General features: G+C 41.5%; 1 protein-coding gene and 1 long non-coding RNA gene across 5 annotated transcripts in view; both read left to right on the forward strand.

Moving 5' to 3' along the window:
- LOC129149500 (uncharacterized) overlaps positions 1 to 9,954 on the forward strand; it is a 29,150-nt gene extending 19,196 nt beyond the window's left edge. The window contains exon 3 of the long non-coding RNA XR_008556397.1: positions 9,833 to 9,954. This is a non-coding gene — a long non-coding RNA (uncharacterized LOC129149500). The remainder of the gene's footprint in view (positions 1 to 9,832) is intronic.
- A 268-nt stretch (positions 9,955 to 10,222) lies between these two features.
- RBM27 (RNA binding motif protein 27) overlaps positions 10,223 to 13,112 on the forward strand; it is a 61,199-nt gene continuing 58,309 nt past the window's right edge. For all 4 annotated transcript variants that reach the window (XM_028146112.2, XM_028146118.2, XM_008140819.3 and 1 more), the window contains exon 1: positions 10,223 to 10,458. In XM_028146112.2, the coding sequence (XP_028001913.2) occupies positions 10,400 to 10,458 (59 nt within the window). In that variant the 5' untranslated portion in view covers positions 10,223 to 10,399. The remainder of the gene's footprint in view (positions 10,459 to 13,112) is intronic.

A 13,112-nucleotide genomic window follows, 5' to 3' on the forward strand; every position in this document is an offset into this window, starting at 1 on the left:
ATGCTGTACCCCGTAAGGATTTAGACTTATTGAAAAGTAAATAAGTAAAAGTGGATTTTTTCACTTTGTAAAAAAAAGAGTCTGGAGGCTTTGGCTAGAAATGATGATTTATTTAAGGGTCTTAGGGTTTGCAAATCATAAACACAACTAGGCAATACCCAGAGTTGTCTGAAGAAGAAGAGCTAAGTGTTCTTATAGAAAAAATATATATATTCTTGAGAAGAATCAATCCGGCATTCTTAGCCTCTGGGTTGGTAATCCTCTAGGTGACTGGTGGTCTGGATCATAAATGTCAGGTGATCTGGTTATGTGAACATTCTTTCCTTAGTTTTTCAGGGGTAATCAGGGGGTTATCTGGAGGTCTTATGTGTATCCAGGCTTTGATGCATGACCAGAAAGTTCAAATTTTAAGTTCCTAGGCTAGTTAAAGCAAGAATAGAATCATTTCCTCATGCCTCAACGTACTTTATTTTAGTAATTTAGCAGCTTGACTATAGTGACTTCATTGTATTTCTTCACATGTACATTTTTCAACAACTAGTTTTTTAAAATGTATTTTTATTGATATCAGAGAGAGGAAGGGGAGGAGGAGAGAGAGAGAAACATCAATGATGAGAGAGAATCACTGATCAACTGCCTCCTGCATGCCCCCCACTGGGGATCCTGCCTGGGCATATGCCCTGACCGGGAATCAAACCTTGACCTCCTGGTTCATAGGTTGATACTCAACCACTGAGTCAGGCTGGCCAGGCTCAGCAACTAGTTTTGAAATAAAAATCTAATGATGGCCTAACACAATGCCTGGCACATGGTACGGGCTCGATAAAAATTGGTTGAATGAAAGGAAGAAGGAACCTTAGGCTGTAGAGAACCTACCAGTGGCACTCCTGCCTCTGGGCTCTTACACATGCAAATACTCTCCATCACTTTCTGCCCCCTCTTCCTTTAGCTACTAACCATTTAGACATCACTTCCTAATAGCCAAAATCTGGGTTAAATGTCCCCTCCTAGGTGTTCCCTGGAGCACCACTTTACTGCCCTCCCTTGAGAAATTTATCTGCCTGGTTAGTTATCACTAGACTGTAAGCTCCATGACAGCACAGGCTGCCGAGCACAGTGTCTGGCACGTAGCAGGTGCCTTATAAATATTTATTAAGTGAATGAAAGCATCCTCACCCTCTATAGCTCTTACAACTATGATTATACTTTCCTGTTCCAATTCTGCCACAACCAGTACTATTTGTCATCTTTGATTCATCAGCTTCTAATCCACATTGGTCATTGAAACTACTCATACAACAAATACTTAGTAAGCACCTCCTAGGAACCTGAGATATAGCGAGGATATAATAGGGAACAAGACAGACATGGTCCCGGCCTTCATGGAGCTTACAGTCTAAAGGGATATTGAAGAAGAACATAAACAAGTACCGATGTGGTTACAAATTATGAAAAACCTACTTCCATACCTCCAACTTCATCATTTTTAATTTTCCTATATAAGTGACTAATATTCTTCTTTTAAGGGTCGTTTGGATTCCATGCATTCGAGAAAAAAAAATATTTACCTTCTACTATGTGCAAGGCACGATCCGAGATGCTGGAGACAACACTTGAACAACGTATGCACAGTCTCTCCTCACAGTGTGGTGGAAGAGGCACACATTGAAGCAATGGGAGTGGTGGGAGGCTGTGGAGGCATTGGAGGCATGGAAGGAACATGGAAGGAACATTGTGTTTTACCATAAAAGATCATTCTGAAGAAGGGTTGGGAGGGAGCAAAAGGGGAAGCAGGAGGCTATTGCAATTGTCTAGGTGAGAGGTGATGGTGGTTTAGATGGTGGTGGTGGCAGTCAAGGTGGAGAAAAGTGAACAGATTCAAGAGATATTCATAAAACAAAATTTATTTTAATAAAAATTTTTTTTTAATTGGGAACTGCTCTAGATAAATGACATTGGAAGGGCTGCATAGTGAATAGGAGTCAGGCTCTGAATCAGACAGACCAAGTTCATCATTTACTAGCTAGGTGACCTCGGGCAATACAATTAACCACTCTGTGAATGAGGGTAATAATAGTAAGTGCCTCATAGGATTGCTATGAGGATTAAAGAAATCATATGTGTATAAACCACATATATCTAACTGGCATGTAGTAAGCACTTTAAAATGTCAGCTATTTTTATTATTATTTTAGGAAATTGATCTATAAACATTAGTCTGATTAAAATATGAAAAATCTTACCTGTGCCCCATAATAATCTCTTCTCCAGCCTAAGTGAACTAGTTATCACCATATAATTGTGTGGTATTCCTTCTCCAGCTGTCAGATCACATCACGATCATTCTTCAAAACTCCACAAGAGAATTCATTTCCTCTTTGTTTGTTTTTCCCCCAAACCCACCCCACCAGTAAATCTACTCAATTCAATTGAGTCAGCATTTCTAAATTTAGACCCATAAAACTATAATTAGCTTTGGCTTGTCTTTGAGTACTTTTGTATTTGCTTTTTGTGCATATTTTCCTAACTTCCCCACCCTTAGATGACACAGTTAAGGAAGAAATTGTGGGCACTTCTTTTGATACTTCCGTTTCATAAGAATGGGACATTCGATGAATATGGGTGTCACTTTCCTACCCTAATGGACAACTATAGTTTTTAAATGATTTTTTTCCTCCTTTAGTGTTTGCTTTTATGTTTCCTGAATGGTGAACAGATTTTTTTTTTTTAATGATACAATGAGTGAGTATAAAGAGAAGAAAGAAGAACCAACGCTTCCAGGACTTATGGGCTTAGCTGACCCTGGGTTGCTGTGTGTGCAACCTCTGCCAATCAATGGGCCTCAGAGGAAGAGTGTGTGCTTTGGTTATGCTAACAGGCTTTGGAGTAAGAGGCTTGGGTCTGAATTGAGACTCTGTCCCATACTAGCTCTATACCTCTGGGTTCTCATGTGTAAAATGGGGTGACCATAATACCTACTGTTTAGGCTTGCTATGAGAAAATGAGCTACACCAAGCCATGTGATTAGCCCATGCCTGGTTCAATGTAAGTGCTCAAGAAATATTAAGCTAAAGAAAAAAGAAAGAACACTAGAGAACCCTGGAAGCCAGTTCGATCAGTACTAGGGTCTGAATGTTTGTGTCACCCCCGCCCCCCGAAGTTCATATGTTGAAATCCTAATGCCCAGTGCAATGGAATTAAGAGGTGGGGACTTTGGCAGGTGCTTAGGTCAAAAGGATGGAGCCCTTATAAATGAGATTAGTGCCTTAGAAAAGAGAGCCCACAAACTCCCCACCCCCTTTCGCCTTGTGAAGATACAAAGAGAAGTGTGTGACCCAGAACAGGGCTCTCACTCAGCCATGCGGGCACCCTGATCTCAGGCCTCCAGCCTCCAGAACTGTAAGAAATAAATTTCCGTTGTTTATAAGCCACCCAGCCTGTGGTATTTTGTCATAGCAGCCTGAACAGACTGACATGAGCTAGAAACAAATAGCCATGTTAATTAGGGAGCGTTTTATATTTAGACAAATGTAACCAATTTAGAGAAGTTGCATTTCTCAGGCACCAATATTTTGAGAAACCCCTTTTGCCTGTTTTTCTTCTAACGTGGTAATATTTGTCATTCTTGGAATTAGAAATCACTCACTCATGCTACACCACTCCAGACTCAGGATCCACAAGCTGCAGTCAGCCACCTTGTCAGCATTCCACAGGGCATGGCCAGCCTGTCATGGCATCGTATGGGAAACGTGACATCTGAGTCATCAAAACACTGCTTGTCATCACCATTACTATCACCCTATCATCATTTGTGAAATAGTCCAAGGACTCCTTAAGAAATAGAAGGAAGGGAAGATGGAAGGAAGGAAGGAAGGAAGGAAGGAAGGAAGGAAAGAAGGAAGGAAGGGAGGGAGGGGAGGAGGGAGGAATAGAGAAACAAGTAAAGACGACCAATCACATATTATTGAGATTCTAATTTCAGTGAGTATATTTTTAAAATTTATTTTGTGCATTTATGATTTTTATGATTTCTATTTTTATAATATCAATGAAATTAGAGAGATCTAAACTATACAAATTGGGGGTACAACCATGGTTCTACTTTTTTTATTATTATTATTATTTGGTCTGGTTCCCCCTAGCCAGAAGTCAGCATCTTCCTATATCTGCTATTCCATACTGTGTCTGAGAGTGTGGACTCTAGTGTCAGATTCTTGATTCCTCTTTGTGTTTCATACTGACAATGTGTCAGTGAAACTAACTGACTCTACCTCCAAAATATATCCAGAATCAACTTTTTCTCACCATCTCTTTCACTGTGAATCTAGTCCAAACCACCATCAACTTTTGCTTGGTTTATTGCCTTCTAACTGGTTTCCCTATCTCCACTTTTGTCTCCTCCAGCCTGATGACCATAAGGCAGCCATAAGTTATCTTGTTTAAAATTTTAAAAAGGAGACCAGATAATTCTAGTCATCTGCTTAAAACCATCAGTGTCTTGCAATCTCACTCAGAATAAAAACCCAAAGTCTCAACCATGACCAACAAAGTCCTCCATGATCTGGATCAGGGGTCCTCAAACTTTTTAAACAGGGGGCCAGTTCACTGTCCCTCAGACCGTTGGAAGGCCGGACTATAATTTAAAAAAAAAAAAACTATGAACAAATTCCTGTGCACACTGCACATATCTTATTTTGAAGTAAAAAAACAAAACGGCAAAAACACCCGCATGTGGCCCGCGAGCCGTAGTTTGAGGACGCCTGATCTGGACTCTACCTACCTCTCTAACCTCTTCTACCATTACTTTCCTCCTGGCTCACTCTGCGCCAGCCCCTTTGCTTCCCCCTCTTTCCTGAAACATGCCCATCGAGTTCCTGCCTCAGGATCTTTGCATTTCCCTGGAAAGCTTTCTCCCAGATTTCCGCTAACACCTTTCCTGTCTCCAGACACCTGCTCAGAGTCCTTTTAGCTTCCCCACCACGGTCTATCTTCTCACTTTGCCTTATTTTTCTTTATAGAAGTATCCCATCTGATATATTATAGTTATTTACTTGTCATCATTCTCCTCCTGTTAAAATCAATCTCCAAGAGAATGCCTATTTTCTTCACTGCTGTATCCCCAGGGCCTATAACAGTGCTTTGCCTATGATAGGTCTTCAATCAATATTTCTTGAAAGGAAGAAAGGCTGAATACACACACTGAAAGAGGCTAACCCATTCGAAGTTGCTTGGCAGGGGGCCTGGCACACCAGGAGTATGAGTTCTTATTATATGATGTGTCCAAATTCCAAGGGGCTATTCAATCCAAAGAAGAGAGGGCAGTTTTCCCCCCTAATATCAGAGGGATAACCAGAGAGAACTGAAGTCTGGTCAGTCCACTACTGTTGCTGTTTCCTGCTGCAAAAAAATAAAATAAAATAAAATAAAAATGTCTACTGCAGTAGAGCTTTGCACATTTCTCCTGGATGCTTTTTCTAATTTGCAAGGATGTCAGATCTGGGTCCCCACACAGGTCCGGCAGGAACCCATGAAGCCCTCGGTGAATGGGGCAAGGACTGTTTTCTGGTATGTGCACACCCAGAGATGCCACTTTGAACCTTTTCTTCCTGTTGACACTACTCTCAACTGGGTGAAGCAACTTTTTTTTAAAAAAAATTTGAGATACTTGTAGTCATATGCAGTTGTAAGAAATAATGCAGAGAGAACTCTTGCACACTTTTCTCAACTTCCCTAATTGTTAACTTTTGCAAGACTATAGTATAATACCATAGTCAGAATACTGACCTGGATACAAGTTTTACTTGTATTCATTTGTGCTTGTTTGTGTGTGCATATATGACTCTATATATAATATATATATTTAATTTATACAATGTTATCACTGCTGTTGTTCCTGTATCCACCACCACAGCCAAGATACAGAACAGTTCCAACAGCACAAGGATCCCTCATGTTGCCCTTTAATAACCACACCCACTTTCCCTCCACACTCCCCATCTCCCTCCTCTGTTCCTAAAATATCATTGTCAAAATGTTACATAAATGGATATATACACCTATATAATATGTAACCTTTGGGAATTGGCTTTTCTCCTCACTCAGCCTAATTCATCTAAATTGTTGCATGTATCAATAGTTCCTTCCTTTTTATTGCTGAGTAGCATGCTATGCTACATATGTATCACAGTTTGTTTAACCACTCACCTGTTTAAGGTCATCTGGGCTGATTCCAATGTTTGGCTATTATAAATAAAGCTGCTATAAACATTCAAGTACAGATTTTTGTGTGTGAACGTAAGTTTTCATTTCTCTGGGATAAATGCCCAGGAGAGTAATTGTTGGGTCATATGGTAGTTGCAGGTTTAGTGTTTAGAGAAAATACCAAAAACAAATTGTTTTTCAGAGCGACTATACACTATTTTACATTACACCAACAAAGTATGCATGATCCTGTTTCTTTACATCTTTATCAGCATTCAGTGTTGTCAGCTTTAAAAATATTAGCTATTTTTATAGTTACATAGAGTGAAGCAATTAAGAAAAAAACTTACAATATAGTTCTCTTAGGAAAACAAATCTACATTTCCATAACAAAGAGAGACTATCTGGTTGACTCATTTGTAGGCCAACTCACCTTGTCTTTGTATAACTAAGATGCAAATGACTTTTATTGAGGTAACTTTTCTCTGAGCCAGCTGGACTGCTCCAGGAGACCCAGACTCAGGAGAGACTGATATTTGATCGTTGTATTGCTTAATTAAATGATCATCTATAAGTGTACAGGCAAGAGAGGGCCTGTTTATAAATATGAGCTTCCTAGATTGTAATTCTACTGAAGCTTAGTTTAATTGCATGTAAGGGAAGCACACTGTGATTGTAAATTTCACAGCGAAAATTGCAAAATGACTCGCAACCTCTTTTTATTGTACATCGGGGACAGCTCTGGCCACAGGGTAGAAAATAATGACAAACAAAACAAAACAATTTGTGGGCATGACCTACTCTAATCCTGGAAGGCCTATCTAACCCTGTCAACACTTGTGTGAAATCTCATTGTTGACAGTTTTTTCTGATTCAGGCCCAGTTATTCTCAAGCCAAGAAAGGGAACTTGCCTGAATAAAGCTGGTTTAGATGTCTGTTCTTCTGTGGTCACTCTCTCTTTTCAATGCTCCATATTAAGAATCCCTCTTTTCCTAAATAAATGGGATTTCTTTCTCTCTCCTCCTGTGAAGATAAAACTGAGGAAAAAAATCATTAACTATCCATTTTATACATTTAATTAAGGAAAGAATACTTGTTTAAAATCAGTCTTACTCTCTATATTCAAGAACAGTGCCTAATAGATGGTAAGGGGCTCAATACCTATTTGTTGAATGACTTTTGAATGAACCACACATTTCATATTTCATTGTTTGATAGATAGTTAATTGAAGGTTATAAGTATGGGCTTTGGAGTCAGACACACATGGTCAAAGCTGGGCCTTTCCACTCATCAGCTTCATGATCTTTCTGGGATGCACTTTTCTTGTCTCTCTATATTGTTTACTACCCAGAGGTACTGTGAGGATGAGAGGCAATAATACACTAAAATATTAGCATAGGGCATGTACTCAACAATTTTGGCTATTGATTATTATTTCTGGTGCCTAATAAATCATCAGAATCTAAGCTCTCAAGAGACAGTGAATGGATATAACTGTTCAAACTTTTGTCTCTGCCCCAGCCAGGAGCACAGAATCAGGTACATGGTAACCATCACTCAATATCAGTGTATTGAATATGTGAGTGTGTGTGTGTGTGTGCATTGCATTTGTATGGCTGAAATCAATGCCTCGTTCATTCATGGGTTGCAAATGAGTCAGTTCTGTGCATAGGATGAATGCTACTGAATAAAGTATATGGGAAATTCTGGGCCATGGCTACTGACCAAATTTGAACAGCTATTTAGCAAATGAAATGAGCCAGGCATGGGAGTGGGATTGACTATATTGTGTCCCCCTTCCACTTCTGGAAAAGCAACTCTTCTACAAATGCTACTTTTTAAAGATATAGTTGCGATTCAATATCTACATTCAAAGCAGTAGCCCTAATATGTATATAATGTAGTCAGTCTAGAAAAATAATATAATTACATCACAATTTGAAAATAAAGGAAAGAAAAAAAGATTATTCGGGTCCCCAAACACAAATATTACTGTGGTCATGTCTGTTCTACTCTCTGTTCTTGGTTAAATGATGCCCTGGGTGATAGAAGCCAGTGTCTCAGCAACCTCGCCTCTAAAATAAGGCCCTACAAAATTTGCTCTATAAATACATTCGAAAAGTACTTTGAAATTCTTGCAGAGGAGTGATTTATTGTGATAAAGGCAATTCCTGTTCCATTTCTATCATACTATCAAGTTCCTGTCTAGCCTTAGGCATAATCAAATCACTTGTACATTTCTCTTTTTTAAATTTGTGTCACTTTGGCATAACACTTTATCTCCTTACAGGGAAATAAGTAAGGGGGTGGGGGTGAAATGTAGGTAAGCATAAAGGAAGAAGGGGAGGAAGAGGAAAGAAGAGGCAAGAGTTGGATGTGAGAGAGCTCTGGGCTTGTTGTCAGAAGATCTGGATGCTTCTCTGCTCCACCTGCAGACATGTGTGATTCTGGGTGAACCACTCAGCCTCCTTGTGCTTTTCCCTCATTTGCAAAGTTGGAGAGAGATGTCAGTGAAGATGGTTTATTAGATGATTTCTAAGTGCATTTTGTTTTTTATTACTTTATGTAAGGAGGTGAACAAATTGAAGCCAGCAAGCCAAACCCTGTTGGCGCCTGTTTCTGTACACCTGTGAAGTGAACATGGCTTTTACACTTTTAAATGGTTGAAGTAAAAAAGTCAAGAGAATAATATGTTGTGACACATGAAAATTATCTAAAATTGAAATTTTCATATGTTTTCATATAAGTTTTATTGGTACTTAGCCATAATCGTTCACATCTTACCTATGGCCTGTTTCATGCCAAGAGGGCAGAGTTGAGTAGTTGCCAGAGACCTGAGGCCCACAAAACCCAAAGTATTTACTATCTAGCCCTTTACAGAAAAAATTTGCCTACACCTGCTCAATGCATATTTAGTTTAGTTTACCTACTTATTTTGGGTTGACCCATCTCTTTGATATGAGGTGTGTGCTCATCAGGTATTTTTCAAAATGTCATTAATATAATGCATAATCCCATAAACTGCCCAGCTTCTTAAGAAGAGGGACTCTGTTTTGTTCACAATTAGAATCCTAGTGTCTTACACAGTGCAGGCATATAGCAGGTGATCCGTATTTGTTGTTGAATAAACATTTTAACACCAGTGCCAAGCCAATTTCAAAATTCCATAAGGAATTTCTCAGTTCGTGCAAACTAAGTTGCCTACTTCGGTAATACAGATTTTTAAAAAAATTTAAAAATCTTGTTTGCTGACCAAAATTCTCCCTGCAAAAAAAATCCCCACTGAATTTTAGGCATGCAATGAAAAGAGAATTTTAAAAAAATTCGTATAGTTTTTCTGCCTAAATAAAGCATTTATATATTAAAAAAAAAACAACCAAAAAAAAAAAAACCACACACACAAAAAAAACAACGGGTAAAATTGAAATGGCCTCAGCCTTTTACATCCGTGCGCCACGTTTTTAAAATGACGATTATTGGAATCCAAGGCATGGTTGTCAGGACATTCTTCGTAATTTAAGCAGAGCGGCAAAAAATGCAAGCATGTATGCCGAGCAAAATGAGTGTAAGGGAAAAAGGTAAAATTTTGCATTCCTTGCAATGTGAACGTGTTGCATGCTGTGTTGCAGATTTACTACAGCTGAGTCATTTCGGGACACTAGTGTGTGTTTCCAGGAAAAAAGGAGAGGAAGGAACCAGGCTGAGGGGCTCGCCGGGTTCCCCCAGGCACTCCCAGCAGCAGACACCGGTATTCCCGAGCGGGCGGCGGCGTGGTCAAAAAAAGGCGCCACGGCCCCTTTAAGAGGCACAGCACCTTCTCCAAGATACCATCTTGCACCAGGAGTTCACGTAAGCTCTCCACCTACCTTGCTATATCCCTCCTTAACTGGGTACGACTGGCCGGCGGGGCAAGCGAGCCTTCTCATTGGCTTTGCGTGCACGGCCCTCTCTCTTTTATTGGCTCTCGCTCCCGCCACTCGGCGCTAACTCCCGCCCTCCTGAGCCGTTGAGGTAGGTTGAGTGAGGGCTCTTGGGTTAGTTCCTGTTAGGCCCCGGCCGGGGGAGTAGGTTGAAGTCTCTTAAGATGCCCGGTGGGCTGGGGCACCGGGGGCTGTGAAGAAGGCGTGAGGGGGCGACGAGGGGAGACCGCGGCAGGCCCAAACGAGAGCGGCGGCCGAGCCCGCCTTCCCTGCACCATGCTCATAGAGGATGTGGATGCCCTCAAGTCCTGGCTGGCCAAGTTACTGGAGCCGATGTGAGTGAGCCTGGCTGGGCCGGGGCCGGCGAACGTGGGCGTTGGGGGCCCGCGGGACGTGGGGGGAAGGGAGGCGGCGTGAGGGAGGGCGCCGCGGAGGGGCCGCTGTCGGGAGGTCCCGGCGTCTTCTCTGTAGTACTATCACCATGGTGGGGGGGAGGGGAGAGGAGGGAGAGCAAGGGGCACCGAGACCGTGTGGCTGTGGGGCCTGCCGGGAAGTGGGGCGAGGGCTTGTTAAGTCTTAAGTCTTGGGGTGCTACCGGGGTAGCAGGAACAGTGAGGGGGTTGAAAATACTGCTGTTTGGGAACTGCGAGGGGTAGCAGGGCTATCGAGGGATTTTTAAATGTGGATAGTGGCATCTTGAAGGGAATAGCAGGGTGTCCAGGGCTTTACAAACAATATTGTTTCCGGGACGAAAAGATCTGGAAGCAGCGAGAATCGAGGAGGGCCTTTTCAAAACAGGGCACACAGGGAGGGGAGGGATGTTGAGGGATTTACAGAGATTATTGATAGTCTCTGAAGGGTTTAGGAATAGGAAAGTGTTTGAAAAACATGGGGTAGCTGAAAGGGAAATGTGGGCATTGGAGTCTTGTGGGAATTATTGGGGAGCTGATAAATGTGATAAAGGTTTTAAGGGATTTCAAATATTATTGATGAGCTGATAGTACTAGGAGAACTGATGATTTTCAGACATCACTGGGGCTTGGGGGGAAATTGAGGTTCATGCGTTTGATTGGGGGTTGTAAGGGCCACCCTGCTACCTAACATTGGAGGAGGGGCTGGCAGGGGTTTACCTGCAGTTTCTCGCGGGTTTTAGATGCGGTACTGGAGGCACGAAAGGGGTAGCAGAAAGAATAGGAGTTTTGTAAATATCGTTGAAAGATCGAGAGGGCAACTGAAGATACCGAGGTGTAGGGTTATTGTTGAGGTGCTGGAAAGAACGAGGGGCTTGTTTTAAGATAAATATTTTGGGTAGTATTTGGGACCCGTGAAAGGGAGAGCAGAGGTATCAAGTTTTTGTTGGCTTTGTGACCATTTTAAAGGGGTAGGAGTGTGTATATTTGGGACACAGTGGTTTACATAGCTGGTCTCTGAAACACGTCTCCTAGAGGGAAGGCTGAAGGGGAGGATCGGAGAGAAATGCTACCTTTCCATTCACCCTCTTGGGAAAGAAGGCATGGACAGAGGAAAGGGAAGGGATCGCTTCCGCCCCCTCTTCATTTCTGCTGCTTATGTTCCTATTGGAGGTGAGGACTTTATGGCTGAATGAAAGGGGGTAGAGGAAGCGATGGGCAGGCTTTGCTTCGTTAAGTCCCATCACTTAAGTGGAAGAATTGAGTTTTTCAGAGGTGGAAGTGAGGGGTATAGTTTGGGAAGTGTGGGGATAGGGTCAAGTTGGGGCTGTTGAGAAAGCTACTTCCCGGTTTATTTTTTGGCCCTCCTGAGAAATCTTGTTAACTAACCTCTGTTGTTTTGCTACTTTGGTTTCCTGAGGTGAGATTGGAACACCTAGGAAGAGTCATCTGTAGTCCAATGTGTCAGCCTTGTGAAGGCAGGATGTGTAAGGGAGGCAGGCTTAGGGGAATTTTGGTGTCTGAAGTGGTATTTGCTTTCTGAAGATGAGGATGTGAGTAGAGCACAGGTGTGAATAAATGTACACCAAGGGCTTCTGAGTTCTACATTAGTGATGGCCAAGTTTTGTTGTTGTTTTGTTAATCCTCATCCAAGGATATTTTTCTATTGATTTTTAGAGAGAGTGGAAGGGAGGGGGAGAGACACAGAGAGGGAAACATTGATGTGAGAGAGACACATTGATTGGTTGCCTCCCACACATGCTCCTACCCAGGCTGGGGATCGAACCTGCAACTGAGGTACCGGCCCTTATCTGGGAATCGAACTCATACCCTTAGGTCCCCGGGCCCATGCTCCATCCACTGAGCCAAACCGGCCAGGGCAGTGAGGTCTAGTAAAAGTGAAAACGACTTACTGATGTACTTGAAGTTTTGTAGAAGAATGTGGGCCTCTTGGATGTGCATCATACTTTTTCTACAGTAAAAAGTTTTGGAGCACAGAAATGGAGATGGAGTGTGATAAAGGTGAGAAATAGTGAAATTGATTTAGTAAAATTGGCCATATATTTGGGAAAGGCTGAAAAAAAAGAAAAACGTCAGTGTTTAAAAATTCTTTACCTCTATGCTATTTAATGTTTAAGAAACCAAAAACTTCTCTCCTGCTGTTTATGTTGCCTTTTTGTGTGTGTGTGTGTGTGTGTGTGTGTGTAACAATTTTTCATACAAGCTCTGATTTTGTTTGTTGGTAGAGATCATTTTAAAAGTATTAAATGTATTAAAATTTTTTTTTACATATTTTTATTGATTTCGGAGAGGAAGGGAAAGGGAGAGAAAGATAGAAACATCGGTGATGAAAGAGAATCATTGATCGGCTGCCTTCTGCACACCCCACACTGTTTCCGAGCCCACAACCCAGGCATGTGCCCTTGATCAGAATCGAACACGGGACCCTTCAGTCCACAGGTCGACACTTTATCCACTGAATAAGTTTTAAATATATATTTTATGTCTTGGGGGGTAGAAGGTGACAAGTTTTAATATTATAGTTAGTTGTGTGTTGTTGTTTTTTAAAGCTCCCTAAA

Source organism: Eptesicus fuscus, chromosome 6, assembly GCF_027574615.1.
Source record: "Eptesicus fuscus isolate TK198812 chromosome 6, DD_ASM_mEF_20220401, whole genome shotgun sequence".
Lineage (NCBI taxonomy): Eukaryota > Metazoa > Chordata > Mammalia > Chiroptera > Vespertilionidae > Eptesicus > Eptesicus fuscus.